A 24,062-nucleotide genomic window follows, 5' to 3' on the forward strand; every position below is an offset into this window, starting at 1 on the left:
CCTGAGGACCTTTCCACACGTTTCCGTCACGTTTACAATCATACGAGTGCCTTTCCAGGGCACAAATGGAAGCAGACAGACCTCTCAGTTCCACTATATCTTATATCCAAAGAAATATCAATAATGCAGGTCTGTGTTGCATAACTAGCAGGCAAGTCTTGGAAGCACCACAGCACAAGTTCAACAACAAATGCTCCACAGATTGGCTCTGAGCAGCTCCCAGCCTGCAGGCAGTGTTGAAGAAGCTGAGTCATTACAGATAAAACACAGAGACAGATCCTAATTCGGTTCCATGTGAACCACAGCATGTATCCCATCATACATCTCAGCCCAGCACGAACCCCTTTGTGTTCAACATGCAACAGAACCATAGAATAAAATGCTGGCAGTATAAAGATGATCAGTCTAGTGCAAAATGTTTACCAGTATGTAACAGACTTTTTATTTGATTTATGATTTTTTTCCACAATTTACATAACCTCAGTGGCAGAGTGCTTTCCAGTCTGGGCCTAATGGTCTCTAGGATCCATAGGGGAAAAATAGATACTCTTAAAAACTTGGCACAGGGCTGGAGCATCTCTTGAGAACACTGCCAATCTTTAAGAGAATAGCGTGTCTCTGTGATTGAAATTCTCAGGCTGTAAATCTTTTGAAGGTGCCTTTTCAGGTAGTCAAGGGGAATTAAAAAACAACTCACACTGCCAGAGGAAAGTGCTAAATCTGACTCACAGACATGACTGATTGTAACAGACTGTGACATGAGCCTGAAACACTGAGCTACATGTGATCTGGGTTGAGGCGATGCTGATCATTTTTATCAGCAATCTAAGAATGTTTACAATAGCAGATCAGTTCTCTTGGCATATTTATTCCTGGTTTGCTTAGCAGTCACACTATCACTGAACCTAAAGATACAGCATAAAACAAAAAGCATAAGGATACGGTCACAAACTGACTGGATGAACGCACTTAGCCTAGCACACAACATCATATTTTGTGAACCTACCGATCATCCAAAACAACATGTGCTGCAATGCATTGTATGCTGTATTTTTACCAGCTGATAACTCAAGGAATACCTCAGTTGCTTACAACTGCTTTAAGGAGATGGCCTTCTGACACCTGTACTTAACTGTCAACATGGCTCCAATGACGAGAAGAACCAGGTATGCTTGAAAATGTTGGCCTTTTTATGACCACATCTTGTGACATCACATCCTGTTTTTGGTTTAGATGTCTTTAGTACGTGGTGTGCTCATATTTTAGAAAAACCACACCTTTGTTTGGAAGCGGACCTTTTTAAGAGGGTCTCAACCTGCTTGTTTGGCGTGCACCAAGATTTGAATGGTAGTGTTCACACTTATCCAAACGAATCACGCTACAGCAAATGTAAACATGGCCTAAACTGTCCTAGACAAACACATGGGTGAAAACAAGACATGTATTACAATCATAAAACCAAGAAATGCATCATCTACTTGCTTTTAAATGGCCTGGCCTGTACAGTTGTGAAGTCCTAATGTAGAATGCCACTTAACGCTGCTTTGTGGTTTCAGAACATGGCCTGTGTTTTCTTCTAAGCTGAGTGAAACTACAACAAATCCCTAAACGAAGTGTGATCGAGCATACTGTATTTGAATGGTACTTATGCAACAGCCTGCCAGCTTCATTAAATATCAAACTCCAACCAGGAGCAAACCAGTCCAAACCTATTAGGACTTTGTTTATGGAAGGGACGTTTGGTTATAAGACAAAACTGTCCATCTATATTTTAAAGAGCCTATTATTAGGTGAACTTTAAATACAAATTTCACTTTTTAAAGCCTCAAACTCTCGTAAATGTTACATAATGGATAATACCATTCGCCTGTTACAACAACAGAAATCAGCCATTGCATTGCATTGCATCAACATTTCTCTTTGGAATTATCTTCACAAGCAATAGTTGTTGTGGGTATTGCAGCACTGTAAAAAAAAAATAGGTCACTAAAAGGTTGTAGGTTCAAAACTCTGCAGAGTGTAATTCAAGAGTCAAGATCATAGTAAGGACAGCAATATTACTTTTTGTCATTACGTTTACAGATTACTAATGTATAATTATCTGGATTAGATATAAATTAAAATATAATTAGAAATAACTAAAACCTCATGGAAATTAAATAGTGCTGTCAAAGACTAATCGCGATTAATCGAATCCAAAATAAAAGTTTTGTTTACATAACGTGTGTATATTTATTATGTATATATAAATACACACACATACAGTATATATTTTGAAAATATTTACATGCACATAATTTATATTATATACAAATATTTTTAATATATAAACATAACATTTTTTCGTAAATATATATACGTGCATGTGTGTATCTGTATGTACATAATAAATTTACACAGCACACACACATATATATTAAGTAAACAAAAACTTTTATTTTAGATCTGATTAACTGCAATTAATCGTTTGACAGCACTAAAAATAAACATTAAAAATATAATAAACTTAATTAAGTTGACCCACACACACACACCGACATACCGTTTAAAATTGCATTTAGGGTATAAATAAAGTACATTCTCATATTTAATATCTTACTTGAACACAATGTGGATTTTAAAGGGTTAAGACATTAAACATCCAATTAAATAATGACATGCACTGAGAATGTTCTCAAGTTACAAGGCAATTATTGATGCACTGGAATTTAGTAAAACCACATACAGCTCAGAATTGCCCTGTTTGCCCTGTTATAGTACATTTTGAACGTAAGATAAGCCAACACTGGCCTTTCAGGTCACACCGCATGCATACATACTTTCACCCTCAGCTTACGAAAGGCGTTTCAGTGTTTCCCCCAAAGAAACATGTGTAGCTTTCGATTTGGCAGGCAGTGCCTGGCAATTATTTTAGATAAAATTCCGAACGCGATTATAAGATGGCATCGCAGCCAAGTCATACAAACAGCTTACAAATGTAACTTATCTCCAGTTCGCCTCCTTGCGCACTACAGAGCATACAAACAACACAGCTTACTTTATGGTCATTTCTCTGGTTGTGTAACCAACAGAGAGCCTCCAGACTGACTGTTCCGAATGTTTCACAAATCAGATGTACTCACATCTCACTGGGCGCTGTGTCAATCCATATTGCCATCGGAAGAGTTGTCATGCATGCGAATCTCTGTGGCCAAATTCCAGCGCGCTGCCTCTCGCTCTTCTTTGCGCTGCTGCATAGTGTGGCTCCGCCCTGGTGCGTGACGCCACCCTGCTCGGCCCCGCCTTTCCCACGCGCTCTCTCCGCAACTACACGTGCAGGCACAAACACGAAATATTGTTTAAGACAACGCGCTAATAAAACAATTAAGACAATGTAATACTTTAACATACTGGTTTGGGTTTAATTAGTTTAATTATGATTGTGACAGAGTTATAAACATAATACCTTTAAAGGCGTTTTTATTTATGTGCAAAATGTTCTAGTCAGTTAACTTACAATGAAGCTAAACGATAACATCTTTTAACGAAAATTTGCAGGACCTTTAAGTGTGAGGCATTTATTTGAATTGGGCAATAATGTGGTGGTATTTTGAAGAAAGGCAGTTTAGATGTATTTCCGATTATGATTACAAATAAAAACAAAATACCTTATAATGGTGGGTTTGATCCTCTTGTTTTAAAGTGCATTTTTTTCTGCAATCACAGCTCTTATTTCTTACTAAATATATCAGATCATGGGTGACAAGGTCTATATTGCCATCTTGTGGATGGTTGTAAAAATACAGTCTAAGTTTTAATTTCATTTTACTTCATTTTATTTGGTATGATATCATTACAAGCCATACAATGTTTGTACAAATTACATACGTTGAACGATGAAGGGATATGTAATAGTGCAAACAATTTATTACCATGAAATTTAAACAAGAATTATGCGATCATATTTTTCATTACAAAATCAATTTTAGAATACAAGAAGATTTGAGACTAAATCAAAAGCGGTGCCCTTTTTCTTATAATATTATGATAAAAATAAGGGAGACTAGGGGCAGTTGTCATACTGTTTACTCCAGTAAATATTTCTCATATTAGGTTTATTTTTGGCCATTATACTTTGGAATAAAACACAGTTCATACAGTCAGTAGTGTGGCATGTTGTCACAATATATGAGGTAAACTGGCACAAAGAAACCTGCTTTAAACCCTCAAGCATCCTTCAGGACAAATTTGGGCAAAATCTTTTTTTTTTTTTTTTTTTAATAGTTTCCTTAAGTGTGGCATGAGACTTGGCTAATTTTCCAAGTTTGCCAACTGAACACACACACACCAAATTTCAAAATTCGACAATTCAATAATAATAATAATAATAATAATAATAATAATAATAAACCGTCCTTCGTGGACAAAAATGGGCACCCATAGGAAATGAATAGAAATGCCTAAAATTCAGAGCATTTTTGGGGGGGTATAATTTGTCCAATAGAAATCAATATTTTTTATAAAAATCTGCAAGATTGGTTGATGATTCCAAACAACAAAAAAAGTGTGCAACATGCTACTTGTTAGGTTTATTGCTTATTCTTATCTGTTTAGCACCATTTGGTTCCATTTTACTTTTTTTTGAGTTACTGAAATGTATTTATTTATTTATTTATTTATTTATTTTTATGAAACAGTGGTTTATAGATTTTCATATGCAGCCATTGAGTATAGCCATATAGCGGCTACTGATATTTGTAATATTTTTATATTTTTTATACCATCATATGTCACCGGATGTCACCAAAGTCGCCAAAACTTTAGGTTTTGCTGTCTGAACTTACTGGAATGATTTTTTTTTAACATTGATATTTTCTTGTAACATTTTCATTAAAAATAATGAAACAGAAGAAATGTAAAGAAATAGAAATCCATTGTTTTGGACAAAAAAATGATGTACTTGTACTTATGGACATTAGAAGCCCAAAAAAGATGATATTGAGCTCAATAACAGACTGTTATTACGGTTATTATAGAGAAAGTGGTGAACCTCAAAAGGTCTTTCTTAGCCTCAAGATCAAATTAATACTGCAGCCCTATTATATCCATAAATAGTCTAAACTGGGTCATGAATCTTTTCTTAGGTGGAAAGATAATAGTTTTCATACCACATATTTACATAGATTCATACAGCTGTGGGGTATTTAATATACACGTGTATTTGATTAATATTCCCATGGCTGTTAGTGTAAAACAAAGGTAAACTGCTTAAACCAGAGGCATATTTAGCATATGCATCACTAATAATGATAAATCACTACATTTGCAGATGCACTCAACTCATCTGTCCAAAAATGATTTAAAGCTTTGGCAAAGATCAACACTGAAAAAAAAAAACTGTTGGTTAAACAACTGCCACTCAGAAATTGCTAGTAAATTTTTACAAATAATTACAATGAAACAGCAAGTAACACATTGAATTAAACATGAAAGACTGAAACAGTCTTTCCCTGCAAAATTCACTTAAAGGAGAAGTCCACTTCCAAAACAAAAAGATTCACATAAAATGTACTCACCCCCTTGTCATCCAAGTCTTCCTTTCTTCAGTCGTAAAGAAATTGTTTTTTGAGCAAAACATTTCTGCATTTTTCTCCATATAATGGACTGGTATGGTGCCCCAATTTTGAAAGTCACTGCTCCGAGATGACAGAAGAATAATGTGTCATGCTAGATGTGCACTTATGTTTTATTTTCAAATAACATAAAACATACTACACTAGTTATTGTTCAGTAGCTGTTTAGCAGCATGAATGCATTTAATTAAAACATTGGTGTCTTGAGACATGTGTAGATCTATTTCACAGTTAAATAAACTTTTCACCGTCGCACAGCTATTTTTATTAAAGAGGGTAACTAAATACTGACTCCAGCAACGCATGATGACAGATGCTATTTTCTATACCATTACCTCACCAGTACAGATTTGCTCATGAAAATCCAGTGTGCTCTGATTGCACACTGCAACCTGATATCAGTAGTGCTACAATCATTGATTGAAAAATGAATGTAAGTCACATCTATTTGGTCGCTTTAGTCACATAAGATTCTTTTTATTAGATGTTATTTATTTTGTTACTGGATCAGACTTGTATATAAGTCCCTACAGCTAGACTCTAATAATAGTGGCGTCTGGTGCTTTTTTTGTCATTGGTCATTGCACAGTGTCCACACCAGTGAGAGACAGAACTAAACATTTAGCTTGAAGGTCAAGAAATAATGTAGACAGATAAACAACTAGTAATGTGAGCATTTAAAATCTACTGAGAGAAAACTGTTGTTCAACAGCCATGCGTCTGGTAGTTTTACAGTTCCTGGCTGGATTTTTTGGAGCTCTAAGTTCAGTGTTCCTCCTGGGATCTCTTGGGTCTGATTACTGGCTTATGGCATCTGAATCTTGTGGAGATGCTGCTCATTTCAAACTATGGAGAGTCACAAAGGTAAGGATCAGACACATTTGCCATGTCTTTAAAGGATTTGTCCATGTGTTGGAGACTTACATACATATAAATGATTTATGAGACAATTCTCAATACATTTATCTGATATATCAGAGTTCCTCAATAAACTTTGTAGTGAAAAGCTTTTAAAAGAAAACATTTTTTTCTTAAAGAATATTTTAATAATCCAAATTACCTTCTGTGCAGTAAAAAGGTTCCATAGATGTTAAAGGTTCTCCTTAGGTGGCAATATGAACTTTTATTTTTGAATGAATTTACATGAATTTACATGCATTTTATGCTGTTGACCAGCACAGACATGTTGTTCACAAACAAAAAATGCTGGTCAGCCAGCAGAGTCTGTCTTAAAAAGCTAGGCTTGCTTCTAACCAAACTTTCAGTAGGATTAATATATTTGGAATAATATCAATATAGATGTAACATTTGTTTATCATCTTCATTTGTTTCATTAGGATATCGCTCAAGCACAACCAGACAGTAGTAATCAGGCTGAAAACAGCCTTCTGTTCTACCATGAGGGTCTTTTTTGGAGATGTTCCTACCATAGGGGTTCAAGTAAAGAACAGGATGGCATACTGGCTTTTTTGATCAGTAGGTCAACTCTTTCTTTTGTGCTTGCCATGCATCTTGCAACTTAAACAACAGCACTATCGCATGTGTGATATTGGTTATGTTTTTAAATATTGTTTCAATTACTTTTTGAATCCCAGTTTTTATTCTCAGTTTTCTGGACTCCTTTTGATTAGGGTCTTCTAAATGGTGCAAAATATTGGACCCTTCTTATATATACCATATGTGGCATTCAAAAAGTATTCATTTTTGTAGACAGTGTTGGGGAAAGTTACTTTTAAAAGTAATGCATTACAATATTGCATCACTCCCTAAAAAAGTAACTAATTGTGTTAGTTACTTTTTCTCCATTACTTTTTCTCATCTGGGCTGGGATTGCTTATTTGTTTTTAATATTAAAAAGTTCTGTTTTTGGCAATGTAAAAGCCAGTTGAGACCAAATGAGAAATGAATAAGAGGAAATGTAAATTTACCTCTGTACAGTAGAGGGCGCCATTGCAGGAGTGTACAGCAGGATGCAGGAGAAACAACCTCAATACTACAAACATAAGTGTTATTTTTTTTATCTAAAGTCATTTTACATATTAGTATGGTTGAATTGGATCATCAAAGGTCAGCAACTGAAAACATTAACTCTTTATATTATATAATATTATATAATATTTTCTTGTAAACAGTAATGTGTTACTTTACTCATTACTTAAAAAAAAAATCTGATTATGTAACTGTTATGTGTTACCCTCAACACTGATGTAGCTTTATGCTAAAATGATTTTATTAATTTTTTTTTTTTACATCAATCTACACTCTGTATCCTTTCATGACAAAGCTAAATCCAAATGTGATACGTGGGAGATTGATTATAAAGCAAAAACTGAAATAATCACCCTTACCTCAGTACTTAAGTAAAGGGGTCATTGGATGCCCATTTTCCACAAGTTGATATGATTCTTTAGGGTCTTAATGAAAAGTCTATAATATACTTCGGTTAAAAAAACTGTAAGACAACACACTTTTTACCTTGCCAAAATCAGCTCTGCAAATATCATTCCATTCTGGTCGAGGCTGCTTTAAATGCAAATGAGCTCTTCTCGCCCTGCCCCTCTCTTCTCGCTGTGGAGTGACGAGCCTGTTTACTTTAGCCGCATTTAGCTGCTAAACTTGCTAACTAGCACATTATTAGGAAAGGCGATCGCAAAGATTCATAAAAAACCCCTTATACTCACTTCTGCTGTAAGTGAAGCTGGATCACGAATGATTCGCACGAACATAGACAGATATATGTAGATCAGGAGGTGCATTCTCTTCACAAACAAACGTAATTCACTGCATCTTCAGCAGCTCAGATGTCGGGAGTAAATGACGACCACTATGTTTATTATTACATCCAGCAACACAACGCCTCAATTGCTCAATTCTTGTCTAACTTACATCTCTGCTCCAGCATAAAAACATGGAGGTTGGACTGTTACAACTGATCTGAGGTAAGACGCTCATGTCAATCAACTATGGTGCAACCGGCCTCTGTCGGTGTGACGCCACAACGACAGGCATCTGAGAATGGCTCGATTTGAAAAAGGGGATATTATTTTTACAGATTAATTAAAAATCACTGAATGGATTTTTATCATTATAGGGTAGATTTGTACATACACTGCCAACACACATTAATGCTCAAACAACATGTATAAGTGAACTTAGCATCCGATGACCCCTTCAAAGCACTGTTGGCAGCAGTCTCTTTGGACAGCCATTTTCACGTTTCTCCAGAGAAGTCTGCTCTGGCTAGGCCACTTAAGGCCATTTACAAAGTAGTCCCTGTTGTCTTAGCTGTCATTGTTCTGCTGGAAGGTGAATGTTTCTCCCAGCCTGAGGTCCTGAGTGCTCTGGACCAGGTTTTTATCAAGGCTATCTCTGTATTTTGCTCTTCGAATTTCCTTCTACCCTGACCAGTACCTGCTGATGAAAAATACCCCAAAGCATGATGCTACACCACCATGCTTCAGTGTTAGGATGATATTGCACATGCAGCAGTGCCTGGCTTCCTTCAGACAAGACTCTTGGAAGTGAGGTTCATCGTTTGTTAAAGTTGGAGTGTTCTTATTTGTTTTGTTCAATCAGCAAACACAAGTAACTACCAACAGCAAAATACGGAAACAGGGTAACACACTGATTCGCCAAAACCTAACAAACATGTCTGTTGCTGTTGGTCGTATCTGTCAGTGCAGTGTGACCTGGCCTGTAATTAAAGGCCAGACTGGTGGAGTGTTGCAATGATGGCTGCATGTCCTTCTGCACGTTTCCTCCATCTCCACACATCAGGTTCTTGGTCAGCTCTCTTACCAAGGCCTGCATGCTCACTTTGCTCAGGTGGCCAGCTCTATGAAGAGTCCTGTTGTTTCTAAACTTCTTCCAATTCTTTCATATATGAAAAAAATTGAAGTGCCCCTATTATGCATTTTTGAAAATTACTTTTCATGTAGTGTGTAGCACAGCTCTATGTGAATGAAAACATCCTGCAAAGTTTTCAATCTGAAAGTGCACAATGTATAAAGTTATTGCCTCTCAAAAGAAAGAGTCGACTCTGAATCATTTTTAAAACAAATCCTAAGCTGTTTCATTTTGACATCAACTGCCCACTCACTTGTTGTGTGCGCAGACCAGGGAAAACGCTCCCCCCTCCCTCTAACACTGTAGCAGATTCCTGTGGATAGCATCATGCCGAGAAGATGCTGTGCTCTGCACTGTGAGAGTAAATCTGTTACAGTTACAGTATGATGAAAAACTCTCATCTCATTTTCTCCTCCACCTTCAAAATCATCCTACATCACTGCAGAAGTACTGACCCGGAGTTTACAAAGTGAACGTGCAAGGAGGGTCAAACACCCTTTACAAAAAAAGGTAAAACAGCACTGTAGGATGGTTTTGAATTCTGAGGAAAAAACGAGATGGGAGTTTTCTTGACATACACTGTAAAAAATAAAAAACACAATTTGTTGAGTCAGCTTAAAATAATTTGTTACCCTGCTGCCTTAAAATTTTAAGTTGATTCAACTCAAATATATAAGTTGTCAGTTAGTATAATTAAATTTCAAGTTGAATAAACTTTTTTTTGAGTTGACTGAACTTAAAATTTTAAGGCAGCCAGGTTACAAATTATTTTAAGTTGACTCAACAAATTGTTTTTTACAGTGTACCCTAACTGTCTTGAACCGGAGTGCACAGAGTACTCATGTGCATGCACATCGCAGAGTTAGACAAGACGAGCATTTGTTGTTAAAAAGTTTTTAAATATGATTTTTTTTTTTTAAGAAAATGACAGATCATTTCACTAGAAAAGACCCTTATTCTCCGGCTGGTTTCTGCGTTTCTGCGCTGAGCTAACACATTCACCATAGCTGTTTGGGTGTTTAATGTAATGGTGCTGGGTGTTCTGTTTTTCCGACATGCACTGCATGCAGTAGACCAATCACAACATACTGGGTCATCGGACCAATCACTGCAGATTGGCGTCATGCAAAGAAGGGGCGTTTGGAAAAATGAATCGTTGAGTGGGAGTTGTTGAGCAAATAAGGTAAAAATAAATGCATATTATAAGACAATCAAAGTGTTTTTTGACCTTGCATGCATGTCAGCCTATTGTTGGGGACTCCCAAAACCAAAACATGAACCTTTCATAATCCATAATAGAGGCACTTTAAAGTATTTGAGCACAAGGCTGCAACATAAAAAAAATGTGAAAAAGAAGTGTTCTGAGTACTTTCTAAATGCACTGTGTATTTTTAAATCTTGACACATCTGCTCTTCTTGTTTGCTTTTCTAAAGATTTTTATTTTTAAATTAACTTGACCACATTACCCGAGTGCTTGCTCTTTCCTGTAAAACACACTTGTAAACACACTGCTTAATTTTTCACCAGCCAATCAACCTTCCCAAAAGGTTTGTGTGCCAGCCTACTTGTCTCATGCTCCGGTTTCTGGACTTCCCAATAGTGTTCTTACCTCAGACTCTGCCACAGGTGAGATCTCAAGGAGCAGTTTGCTCAACAATATGTTCCCAATATTATGGAATTTGTTACCATGTTGTCAAAATAACATAACTTGATTTTCCATTGTTAGTGCAAAGGGCCTTTTGGTGTGTTATATTTGTGCTGGGTGTCATCTTGGTTATGATTGGTGGGTTCGTCACAATCTGTGCAACCCCAGGAACCAGCCATCGCCTTTACGAGACTGGAGGTGCTTTCTTTATAACTGGGGGTGAGAATTTTTTTTTGGTCAAAACATCCAGTTTCCAGTGATTCCATAGTGATTTTGCTCAAACATTCACTTTCGTTCTCTTTTTTTTCTATGCAGGTATCTTAATCATGTCTGTAGTGATGTTGTTTGCTGTGTGGGTGCAGGTCTCAGACTCTTTAGAGCGGTATGGCCTCCAGCGCAGACGCTTAGTGTGCCCCAGTCTGCAGCTCAGTGTGCACTATGGTCCGTCTTTTATGCTGGCTCCCACTGCTGCCTTCCTCTGCCTGCTTACTGGCCTACTTCTTCTGCTTATTCCATCAGTCAGGAGAGCTTCGGCCAGAGAATGCAAAGACACAGAGAATCAGCCATTATCTCTGCGAGAAGAATGTGTATAGAGTTATGTATACATGACAGTGATTTTCTGTCATAATTGACTCACCCTTATTCTGAATGTGTATAGTTTTTTGCTCCCATATACCACAAAAGAAGATAAGAGAGTATAATTAAAAGTACAATCAAAATTTATTAAACCAATAATTAAATGTGCCCACAAGGGGGTGCTAGAGGTTTCAAGAAAAAGATTTTAGAAATATCAATGATAATATTTAACAGACCTGCTAAATTTGTCTTTATTATCACTATTTCAAATAGTTTTTAAAGGTGGATATTTTGTCACTTTTTTTATTCTACTGACAGCCACAGCTCTTCTAAGTTTTTTAAGTTTCTAAAAAACTTCTAGTCACCATTCACTTTCATTTTATGGAAAAGAGCAACCCCATTATTCTGGTAAACTTCTTTTATGGAGAAGAAAAAAAATGAATTTATATTACCAGATGAATTATTATAATGACTAAACATTATGCTTAATCACTACAATTGTAGAAACTACAAAAGCCCGTTCTCATTAATAATGCATTATAACAGTTTTTGGTAATGCTTTGTCATGTCTATATATTGATTTATTTTCTTTCCTTGGCTTCAGATTGTGTTGTGCTTTAAAAAATATTTTCTTTTTTATTCTTTGCTGTTTTGTACTGCAAAAATATCATTGAACTAAACAAAATAACATTAACAATAAAAAACTAAATAAATCAATCATACTAAAACAAGATTCCAGTTTGTGCACTCCTTCAGTGGAGTCAAATCCTCTTGTTTGAAAAGTCATGAAAGACCCAAAAAAAAAAAAATATTGATGTAGATGCTATACTTTTCAAGCTTTAGAAACTATTTCACAAACCTTTATGTAAAATATAAGACTTTTACAACCAAACAGGCTCATTAACATTTCCATTTATTTCAATGGCGGAAGCTCCAAAAAAGAACTAGTACTACTAAATCTGCCACAATATAATGAAATATTTATGATTTAAATGCTGCTTGCAAATTTTTGTCAGAATACAATGATATTCTTAAATAGAATGTAGAATGTAGAATGTAGAAACTTTGACTTCTTGCTTATGCCACCTCAAAAATAACAAAACAAAGTTTCTTGTGATCTTTACTTTCTCATGAGGAAAAAAAAAAAAAATGAAATGTCACTCACCATTTCTCTGAGTCAGCTGCAGATTATTTAATAAGCATCCCAAATATTCTAGAACCATTCAGATGCCCCAGTCCTTCAAGTCGGCTGCAATAAAACTGACCAAACTTTCAGAGTCTATAATGATAAAGTCAAACATTAGATGATTTAGAGGTGGTCTCGCACTTACAGACATTATATAATTATTAGAAATATATATGATATATACATAATATGATATAGTAAACTTGTGTCACATGTATGAGCATTATGATATTGTTCAGAGAACAAGGAATTAGGTTTTACATAGATTTGAATTTGTGCAAAAGGAAAACATACTTACATTTGCAAGAAGGTTATGCTTTTAATTTGGTTAATGGATAAATTTGACTCCTGTCTCATAAGAAAAGCGACCACTAGAGCGCAGTGTTGCTTCAGATCTTGAAAGCCGTCACTTTATGGAAGAAGCGCTCACCCCAGGGAACTATGGGACTTATCCAAAAGCTGATCCCAGATAGCTGAAACAACAGAGCTGAGATTGAAAAATAAATCACTGTTTTATGAATAAGACGCGGGAGTTCAGATAATAACTGTACATTTGAAATAAACATGAATCAAATTGGCACTTTTTGATCAAACCTCAATGTTCTCCATTTTCCTTTACAGTCATTCTTGCATGAAAGAATTACAATACATTGGTTCGGTCTATTGTCACACCTTTATAATTGGAAAAGGCAAACAGACCCCTGAGATGTTCCGATAGATGGTGGAGTTTGACTTAGATGAAGTGAAGCGCCTCATCAGCGCAGACCTGTCTTTAATGTTTGACGCACCGCGCCGCACTGTTAATCTGAGTCGCGAGCTTGGCGCGTATAATTACACCTGAACCTGTCACATCCGCTTCCGCCGCTGCAACCAACTTAAACATCTCTGTCAGGCCCGACCCTCGTCAAACCACCGCAATGAATTGATGTTTTAAGGTAGGTTTTAATGAATAAGGGGGAGTCGGATTCGGTCATATCACCTCAGATTCAATTTTTTTCTTTCTTCCACGGCGTCTGTTGGCAGATTCATTACCGGTGCTTGCCCACAACCCCCCGCACGATATTTTCCCGCGGCTCGACTGTCACCCGCACGGCTCGCGCAGTTGTTCGTCCCCCTCATCACCGAAGGTCTTTGTCCCAGAGAGATAGAACTGTCCAAAACAATTACCTCAGGAGCTTTAACGACAAGCGGTGAAGCATTTTAATCTCTTCGCACTTTCTCTTGGAGATACGGTTAAAAGAGGCGACGAGATGCAAACACTTGACACTAAATTTGCACGCACGCACAAATAAATAAATAAAATAGATAAAACTATATGCCAAAGTTTACTGCAAAGCAAGCAAAAAGGCCTTTCAAAGTTGCCATCCCTCTCATTTTTGTGAATACGTGTCATGTATATGAATGAAAATTGTTCAGTGTTCTGTTTAAACAATTTCAATTCAGTTTAAAGCCAATTTAAATCAGTTACCTCTTTAAACAGAAAATCCGGTTTTGTCCAGTAAAAAAAACAACAACAACAAAAAACAAAAAATAATAATATAATTTCAATATAAAAATTACAAAATAATAATAAAATGTCAATAAAAATATCCAATAATTATTTGAGGCAAGGATAGTTCAGATCGTAAAACGTTGGTGTGACTTTGCCAAAATGTGATGTTTATGTATTATTAATTCGAGTTATTTGTTAAAATACTTTTTACATAAAGAAAAAACAACAACAAAAACCTGTACACTCACAAGTTAAAAACAGATAAGCAGTTACTTTTTCTTGATGGTTGTGCCACATGACATTTTATAGTCATTAAATTTTAACTTTTAAAAGTTTTCGAAATTAAATGAAAACTAATATGAATATTTTTTGTACATTTTTTGAAAAGCCCTCTTTTGTGAAGAACTACTTCCTTCTGCCATGGATTCAAATCTAAAGTTGACAGTTTAACAGCTGAGCCCAAGCCTTCGTTACTAATTCGAAAAAGTCACTTTAGAACTATTAACAAAGGAATGTTGAGATGCTAAATTAAAACCTCATTGTATTACATATAGTAGAGTATTATGAGGGAGAGATGGACTGGGTGAGTGTGATTACCTGCATCTGATACAGCAATCATTCTTCAGATCGGTCTCATTTTCACAATAAACATTAGTTTGAATATCTGCTGAGAAAAGCGTTATCTTTGTCATAATGTTAATATACTTTAATCTGTTAAGGGTGATTTTGCTGCTCAGTGCATTTGTTTGCGTCAAGCTGTTGTAGGAACTAAAAATAACTTCAGTTTATAGTGGAATACTTTTCAAAGTAAAAGTCTTTACTGCTGACTCATAATACAGTCTCTTGTCGTCTAGTGGTGGAACAATGTAAGGTTACACTTTATTTTGATAGTCCACTTTAGACATTCTACTAACTATAAGTAACTTTGCAACTACATGTCAAGTAATTCTCATTAATTTGCAACTACATGTCTACTAACTCTTAGAGCAGACTGAGGTTAGGTTTAGGGTTAGTAGAATAAGTTGACATATACTTGCAAAGTTTAGAAGAGTGTTAGAAGATCTCACATGTCCAAAAATGTCAATGCAAATTTTCAAATAGACGTTATCTTTATTAACAAACTGCATATTTGAACTATAAACTTCTTAAAACTACATTATTTGACACAAAAACGGTAATATTAATAAAATGATACTGGATTTCGGCGTTCTCCATGACACTTGCTGTAAGAAGTCCTGCAAAGCAGAGTGATACGATTACAAACTGTAAAACTGCTGTTGGAGTTCTGATATCACTCTAATATCACACTCCTGTCAGCCAATCAGATTCAAGTACCAGGAAGAATTGTTGTACAAATATATATATATATATACATTTTTGCAAAAAAGATTGTTATGTTGATTTGTGATTTGATATGCATTCAGTATGATTTTACTTATTACATATACAGTCTGTGTGTCAAGGTCATTAAGTCTCTTCAACTATTAAAGAATTTTATAAAGACAAGGTTAGTTTAGGTTGTACAACATAATATTTATGTATTAATTCAAGATATTTCTAAAAAATACCTTTTTTTTAAAAAATGTAAATCACGTAAATCAAGGAAATATGTAAGGAAATGTGTCATGTTTTTCTTGATGGTTACACCGCATGATATTTTACTGAGACAGTTAACTTTAAACGGCACTCTATACGATTTTATTCAATACAGGGCAAAAGTCCAAAGACTGCTTGTATACATAACTCTCATTTTTTGGATCATACTATTCATCTAGAGGACACACCCAGGGGGCACAATTACCTCCTACACATGCTAGCCAAGAAGAGAAAATGACTGTTTCTGGATTCAAGACCTCTCAACCAGGGGACCTGGTGTTGGACCACTGTCCCCTCTACAATTATGCTCCCTTCTTCCTTTGAGCGCTGCCTGTTTATGAGTGGGCCCTCCGGAGGTCATATTCTGAGATGATGCTTTGTCTGGGCTTTTGCTCAAAGGGCCTGAGGCCTGGCATGTTGTCCCTGGAGAGGGCATTGGATGACTGCTTTTATATTATCAGGGAGGAAAACAGACAGTTGATTTGAATCAAATTCAGGGGCCACAATCGGCAGTGCTGTGAACGTCTTGTGCATTGTGTGAATCCCAGTTATATCTCATTTACAGAGAACTCTTCAGCAAAAGGCTGTTCTTTAATTTTCCAAAGATGCCAGCCAGCACTCTCATTCCTTTGGCTATTCTCTGTTTCTCTCTCTCTCTTTTGCGCACTCGCTCTGGCCAACTCTTTTAGGGTCCATAATGAGTTCTGTGATTGCTGTGCGCCCCTGTGCCCCGTGCTTCCCCTCTCTGCTCTGCGGCAGGTTAATGAGGATCGGAGAGATCAGCATGCCGCTGTTAGACATGTCACACACGCTGAGGTGTTGAACAAACCCCTGTCCATCTTTGGCACTGAGCCTGGCAGACCCTCTTCTCCTTCACCCTGCCAGGGCTACCCGCTAGTCTTTTTAGGAGAGATAATATTTGCATACTGTATGTAGCGCATCATATTGTGTTTTCTTTGTTTCGTTTTTCCCTATTAGTCTTTTAATAATTTAAGTAATTTTTCAGTCTGAAAAGTCTGCTCAAATCTCTCCTCTTATTTCTGTAATCTCACTTGGTTATTGACCCAAATGTTGCTAAAAATGTATTTTCAAATAATTTTTTTCAAACATTCCCTTTTCTCTATTTTCTAAACAAGTCCCTTTTTTACTAATATTTCTTGGGAGGAATATATAAACAAAACCGATTCTCTGCTGATTAATATCTGAAACACTTCTGCCTAAGTCAAGTTGGTGCAACTAAAAAAATATCATGGTGCAACAACAAAAAAAAAAAAATAAAGGATAGTTTAAGTTGTAAAATGTTGGTGCGACTTTGCCAAAATGTGATTTTATGTACTATCAATTCAAGATATTTGTAAAAATACTTTTAAATTTAAACTTTTAAAAGTTTTTCGAAATCAAATGAAATTCAAATAGTACATTTTAAAGAAGTTTTTCCTTTCATTATCACAGACACTCTTATTTGTCATCATACACATTAGAGCTAGAAAACTTCTTTCTTCTCACTAATGATCAGAATGAGTTTGCACCCATTCTCTCTTTTCTTCTGTCCTCCCCCTTTCGCATCCCAGCCTCTCCACACTCTTCCTGAGAAAAATGATCGACACAGTGTACTGGAAGTGTGAGCGAGAGAAAGATTAAATCCAAGTTTCTTTCATCCATGAGTGCTTTCATGTCTTTTTTCAAGCAGAGAATTATCAGCGTTGGTACTCGTGCAGCAGGGACCGATGGGAGGAGGAGGTGTGAAGAATGAGGAAGTAAGGTGCCTGATGAAGAGGGATTTTGCTTAGCATCCGCCTCTTTTGTTTGGAATTGTTTTGGTCACGAGATTAATAAAAAAAGTGATGCGACAGTCTAATCAAATACGGCACTGATCGTTGAATCGGTGACTGATGTGAAGAATCCTGAACTCGCGGTAGAAAAGACCAGTTCAGCTTCGAGATTTAAGGATCTTAGAAGGAGGGATTTACGTCTGACCTCAATACACACAAGGTTTTAATGAAACAACCGAATACAGAGGCAGCATGGAAATGTTATTAAACCACCTCTGAAGGAAAAAAATAGAAAAACAAGCCTTTCTATAGAAAGGAATTTTTCTGATATTCCTGGCCCGTCTTCTAATCTCCTGTGTTTGGAGAAATTTTTTTCATTAAATTTGTGTCAGGACTAATTTTGAGGCGAATGAATACAGATGTCAGGGTGCCATCGGATCCCATGGCAGGGCTCTTAATGAGATAACAGGCTTTAGTCAAAGAATTAACACTATTGAAAAAATGAGATTAGCTGAATGGATGCAGATCCGGCTGGAACGGGGGGCTTGGCTTGTGCCGTATCAGACTGAGAGACCTTCGCTGCCAAATCACAAATCTATTTCCAACGTCGGTATTAATTATCAAACTAAAGCTGCTGTTGCGTGTTGATTCATCAGGGTACGCTCCTGTATTATCTCCCATTAAGCGGAAAAAAGGAGAGATTATGTGGGCCTTCAGGGGCGTTTTATAAATTCTATGAGACTGTTAAACCATGTCATGGACTTTGGAGGATAACACCACCACGGTCCTATGTGCACGCTTCCTTCGCGTGTGCTAAAATGCACCTTTAAGCCTTAAATTTGATTATTTATTTTAGTTTTCAATTAACTTTGAGCATCTTGGCCCAGTGTGGAGGAGTCGACTTGCAGAGGAGATGTGCTTTATGTGCATATAGACGGCATACACCGAGAGCGCTCGATGACGTCTGGCCTCTTGTGCGAGCTGTTCGCCATATTATGCTCTGCATTCTAGTACTGAATAGCCATACAATAGCTTTCCATTCTTAGTCGCTTGGCATCCGCCATAGCGATTAACATAAACGCACATCTTCTATTGTGGAAGCGACGGGTGCTGGCAATGCAGTTTGCATGTAAGACGGTATGCCAACTTACCTAGATCTAGATGCAACACACCCATGTGATTGGGGGAAGGAGTTGAGTTGATTCAGTGCTGCATTGATTGGCAGCCTTGTCTGTGGCGGTGCCTTGCTGATTATCCCAAGCACACAGGGAGCCTATCACAATCACACAGGTAATAATCTCCCAGTTGCACGCTGCTATTTCACACATGGATGCGGCCTGTGATGAGAAAAGTATGTCACAGTATCGATAAATAATTATGAGCGATGAGACTCGCTTCCTGTATTGGAAGTTGGCTGAAATGACTTCATAAAGCCGGGGGACTGTGGGAGAGGTGATGTCGTGACAGCATCTTTCTGCCGGCTCACAATCGCACCATGATTATGCAGTGTGAGCACATCTCGCCGTCCAGCGCGCATGTGAGCATCTCGGCTTTCGACTGATGCTCTGGTGTTTTATGCATTTCCCATCTGATGAGTCTTGATACGCTGATCAGAATGGTATTCTTCGCCCTATTGACAATGACAACTCTGACGCCTTTGCTGATGTATTCTGACGGACTCGCTGTTTAAAAATGGAAACAAAGAAGGTGACACCTAAAGGAAAGCAATGGAAGACAGAGATTGAAAGAATGACAGGCAAACGCAACGATCGCAAAAAAAATGAAAAGGTGACAGGATAAAAACAGAGAAAAGTACAGAAGGAAAGAGAAGGTATGAATGGAAACAAGTGAAGAAATGGGAGAGTAAACAGTCGTAAGAGCAAAAAAGGGAGATTTAAAAAGAGAGCAGGGAAATGAAAGAGAGAGAGAGAGAGTGTTGCAAAGAAGGGGGTGAGGGTGCAGCGGTAGATGGGAGGGGGACAAAATGAGACCAAATTTTCTTTGGCAATCTCGTCTCTCCTGCTGCAGGTGTGGGGCTATTTCACTAAAGCAGGCCAGACGCGAATGTCATTAGTTCCTAAGCCCCAGGTGAATTTGCCACTGTTCCACATGATTAACCCAGATAATTGTGTGTTGATAGCGAGCATGGTCGATGGAATACAATTTTCAGGCCAAGATTCCTAAACAAACAGCTCAGCAGAGGGCTGGGAGGTGAGGGTGTGTTGTGCGTGTGTGTGAGTCTGTGTGTGCATGGTTTAGGTGCTATGGCGAGTGGTGTCGGTGGATAACTGGCTTTGGTGTAACCTGCAACAACTTGCAAAACAGAAAAAGTTAGGTTGCTTTAGTCTTAAAGGTGAACATACTACAACAACATAGCTGTGCAAAAACACATCTGTAGCGTGTTGCACTTCAATGGTGACCGTGAGTTTAAACGTCCAAAATGCAGTTTAAATGCAGACTGAAGGGCTCTAAACGATCCCAGCCGAGGAATAAGGGTATTATCTAGCAAAAAGATTAGTCATTTTCTAAAAAAAAAACAAAAAAAAAACAAAATTAATACTTTTTAACCTCAAATGCTTGTCTTGTCTAGTGCTGCCATGCGCATGCGTACTCTGTGTAGTCCGGGTCAATACAGTTAGGGTATGTTGAAAACTGTCCATCTCATTTTCACCTCCAACTTCAAAATCATCCTACATTGCAGCAGAAGACCCAGTGTTTACAAACTAAACATGCAAAGAAGGTCAAATGCCCTTTACAAAAAAAAAAAAAAAAAAAAAAAAAAAGGTAAAACAGCGATGCAGCGATGATGAGATGGGAATTTTTCAACATACCCTAACTGCATTGACCTGGATTACACAGAGTACACATATGCATCACAAAGCTAGACAAGACGACCATTTGAGGTTAAAAAGTATTTATTTTTTTTTTTTTAAGAAAATGACCGATTCACTAGATAAGACCCTTATTCCTCGGCTGGGATCGTGTAGAGCCCTTTTGATGCTGCATTTAAGCTGTATTTTGGACATTCACTCGCTGACATCACAGAAATCCACTACATGGAGATAATTCCTGAAATGTTTTCCTCAAAAAACATAATTTCTTTATGACTGAAGAAAGAAAGGCATGAACATCTTGGATGACAACAGGGTGAGTACATTATATATAATTTCTTTTTTCTGGAAGTGAATTTCTCCTTTAATCCAGAATTTTAGTTACGTGGTTGCAAATATAGACAAGCAGTGTGATGGGAACTAGACATTTTCCAGCACATGATAAAACTATGTTGCCAAATCAATATTTGTTACTACCTTGAAGTCATCTTATTTACATATTGATACAGATCATTATAGTGTAACTAAAGAGTTCAGAGCACATAGTAAATTTGTTGCAGAACTAATGGTATCATTTTTCTCCATTGAGGCTTTTTTCTTTTTGACTTTGACTGCCTTTGATTCAAATCTGCAGTCTGTTGACTGCTGATGTTTCACACTGTTCCTAAATCCCAGGATAAGTTTGCAAAAAAGCTTTAGTGTTGTGCATCCTCATATTATATTGCAAACTATCAAGTTTTTCCTGAATGGACATTTTGGACCATAAATATAAGAATAAAACTCTAACTCTGTTAGATGGATATCCAATAATTTGTGCAAAGAGTGGAAGCTGAAGCACGTTTTACAGGACATGGATGCGCCAGCACGATCACTTGCATTGGAAACATCTTAAAATACGCGGTCATTATTGCTTAAAGGTTAGAGTAATACATTGATTGGAACTGTAAAGGGTCTACTTTTATTTGTGTGCACTCACAAAGCTTTGGCTACTTTAAAACTAAATTCAAATCGAAAACATAAACTCTTTTATTATAAAATCCATAAAGATGCATTTCTCTCTAAAGGCGTGTCTAATAAGGAGATGGCGAGTCAGGATCATCAATCTTTGTGACACTGACTCAGAAAACACTAGTTTGTTAATAAATATTTCAAATATCTCCTTACTATATCTCCCAGACACATTCATGGTAATTACTTTTGCCGGTGCTTTGCGGCAATCTTTAGCCTATTGCGTGCACTTGAAGGTGGATCTCTTCCAGCTGCGCTGAAGGTGCGCTTGCTGCTGCTGTTGGGGACAATAAACACCGTACGAGCCTCTCTTGACAATCGCAGCAGCCTCTGTCTCGTGTTGTTTCCCTCAGCGCTGCAATTTTTCTCATAACCATAATTGATGGATGTCTAAAATCTAAAAAAAAAAGGAGAAGCCTAAAACAGGCCCGATGTCCGGCCGCATCTGAGCTATGACGTGAAACTATGTAAATAAGTCGGGGCCTGCTGGGCCCGAGCTGAAATGCTGGGCTCTACCTTTTAACACCCCCCCCCCCCCTTTAAATAATGACGCTTACAACTTACAACACCCCATTTCTGTATGTAACACCTCATCACTTATGTAACAGTGCAATCTGAGGTCACAGGAAAAAATGCTCAGCTATGCCACTAGCTGGCGCTATAAGTACATAAAAAAAAAACATAAAAATGGCTATAACTGCACAACTATTTGTCCTATCAACATAAAAACGGGTCCAAAGTGTCACAAGTGTCTACAAGGACATTTGCATATCTCAGAAAACATATCAAGCGGAGGCGATCGGAACGAAACTCTGTGGGCTTTTTCAACTCACAGCGCCAAAGGTCTAGAGAAATTTGAAAGAAATTGGCCACTGGGGGGCGAAATCGCATTTTTCAAGGCTGTAAACGACTGTACGTTACGTGGTTTTACGCACATACGCACAATATTCATATCATACGACAGAACTCCTCATTCCAAACCACTGCTGTCAATCAAATCGTTTGTTAAATGATTGAGAAGACATACAAAACGTACTTTTGCGAACAAGTCCTAGATTTCTGGAAAAAAAAAAAAAAAAAAAAAAAAAAAAAAAAATCTGCAGTACAGTTCAATTTACAACACCCAATTTCTGTGACTGTCCAAAGTGGTTTATTGCTTAGCATCTAGCCATAACACCGCACTGTTTCACACTGTACACGTATGGCACTGCATATACTAAACATATACTAAACTGTATAAACAAATCACAGTATTCTTCTTAATGTTATTAATTAAAACAACAAAGGAATGTTTGAATTTAATGGTCAACTGTGCACTTTCATAGTCTGGCTTCACACTTCTAATAATCCTGGTGTGGTTCACTGTTGTGTGGAGTAATCACTTAGAGACCAGTGCATGCAGTTATGACGGAAACTAAAAGAGGAAGAATAACAAACAGGAAATGGTCTAAACATGTGACCACCAGAATATCATTGCTGCAGTGATTTGCAAATGAGAGCCTGCTCTTTGTTCTAATTCGTTTAGGCAAGTGGTGTCATTCTCTCACTTTTCATGAAGAAGTTGTTATTCCAAAAGAAAAAAAAGGTGTCTAGTTCAAACAACTAATTCTTTTAGAAGCACTGCAGTGTCTTTAGAAATAGCCGTGAATGTTCTCAAAGATTAATGCTGTTCTTCTTCATCCATATCCGTTAAACGTCATTACCCTTGATAGACAACATGGTCTCAAACTTAACAGACAAACTTTTTTCACACATTATTAGTGAAATGGCATTTATATGAGCGTGAATATGTAAACAAGGAGTCATTAATAATGTTTTCAGAAAATACATATTCATGGTGCAAATCAAAGAAAAATGGTTCCTGCATCATTTCACTCAATCTTCACACAAATGACAAAACCCAACCCTCAGCATCTAATATTTGCATATCATTTAAATATGACCATTTGTTGCGCCATAAGACTTTTAGATGTTATGTGTAAAGACCTCCTTCTCTGTTTTAGCAGTATACTACAGCACCCGTGGCTTGTGTAAGATCAAATTCAGTTTATCACTGTATGAAATAACTAGTATGTTTTTGTTGTGTGGACCTGCACGTAGCAGAGTTTTTTATAAAGTGTGAAGGCGCCTTTACATTAAACATCCCTATTTACAGCACGAGTGGTGATGACAAGTGATAGATGTGGTGACACATACCAGTGTTGGGGAGTACATGTTGATGTACATGTAGTTACAGCATTATGTAATTTTAAAAAAAAATTACAAAATAAATGTAACTGTAATCTGTTACTTATGAAAATGTTAATGATTACAAAGGGGGTCACATCAGAATACTTCTTGTATTAATTAGAGGTTCAAGTGTGCAGTGCTGAAACCTTATTGTAATTGTTAGAATGGTCACAGATCAGCGATCTCTACGTAGAAATGATCATGCAGACCAAACCGTAAGTCATAGAGACTTGAAACTTGAAGGGGGATAGTAGTACATCGCCGACAA

The 24,062-nt window shown here is 37.0% G+C and overlaps 2 protein-coding genes across 9 annotated transcripts in view; one reads left to right on the forward strand and one right to left on the reverse strand.

The window, feature by feature from the left end:
- inpp4ab (inositol polyphosphate-4-phosphatase type I Ab) overlaps nt 1–3,280 on the reverse strand; it is a 54,156-nt gene extending 50,876 nt beyond the window's left edge. For 4 of the 7 annotated variants that reach the window (XM_051113370.1, XM_051113374.1, XM_051113373.1 and 1 more), the window contains exon 1: nt 3,123–3,278. The gene's annotated coding sequence lies outside the window, so the exon portion shown is untranslated. Of the gene's footprint in view, nt 1–3,122 lie in introns of all 7 variants that reach the window. The other 3 variants (XM_051113369.1, XM_051113372.1, XM_051113375.1) reach the window with 3 other exon arrangements.
- A 2,721-nt stretch (nt 3,281–6,001) lies between these two features.
- Nucleotides 6,002–12,370, forward strand: tmem182b (transmembrane protein 182b). Of its 2 annotated transcripts, XM_051113380.1 has the most exons (6): nt 6,002–6,045; nt 6,340–6,476; nt 6,950–7,088; nt 10,987–11,085; nt 11,186–11,323; nt 11,420–12,370. In XM_051113380.1, exons 2-6 carry the CDS (start codon nt 6,420–6,422, stop codon nt 11,695–11,697), a joined length of 711 nt encoding a protein of 236 aa, XP_050969337.1. In that variant the 5' UTR covers nt 6,002–6,045; nt 6,340–6,419; the 3' UTR covers nt 11,698–12,370. The 2 variants fall into 2 exon arrangements, with proteins under 2 accessions (XP_050969337.1, XP_050969336.1); XM_051113379.1 differs by lacking the exon at nt 6,002–6,045 and having other exon boundaries at nt 6,147–6,476.
- The last annotated feature ends 11,692 nt before the right edge of the window (nt 12,371–24,062 follow it).

The sequence above is a fragment of the Labeo rohita genome, chromosome 6 (genome assembly GCF_022985175.1).
Source record: "Labeo rohita strain BAU-BD-2019 chromosome 6, IGBB_LRoh.1.0, whole genome shotgun sequence".
In the NCBI taxonomy this organism is placed as follows: domain Eukaryota; kingdom Metazoa; phylum Chordata; class Actinopteri; order Cypriniformes; family Cyprinidae; genus Labeo; species Labeo rohita.

What these genes read in the sequence shown, in the direction of transcription:
- tmem182b (XM_051113379.1), top strand. Translation starts at nt 6,327, where the DNA reads ATGCGTCTGGTAGTTTTACAGTTCCTGGCTGGATTTTTTGGAGCTCTA. An exon ending in CATACTGGCTTTTTTGATCA is followed by an intron (nt 7,089 to 10,986) that starts GTAGGTCAACTC and finishes ATTTTTCACCAG; the next exon opens with CCAATCAACCTTCCCAAAAG. An exon ending in TGCTTTCTTTATAACTGGGG is followed by an intron (nt 11,324 to 11,419) that starts GTGAGAATTTTT and finishes TTTTCTATGCAG; the next exon opens with GTATCTTAATCATGTCTGTA.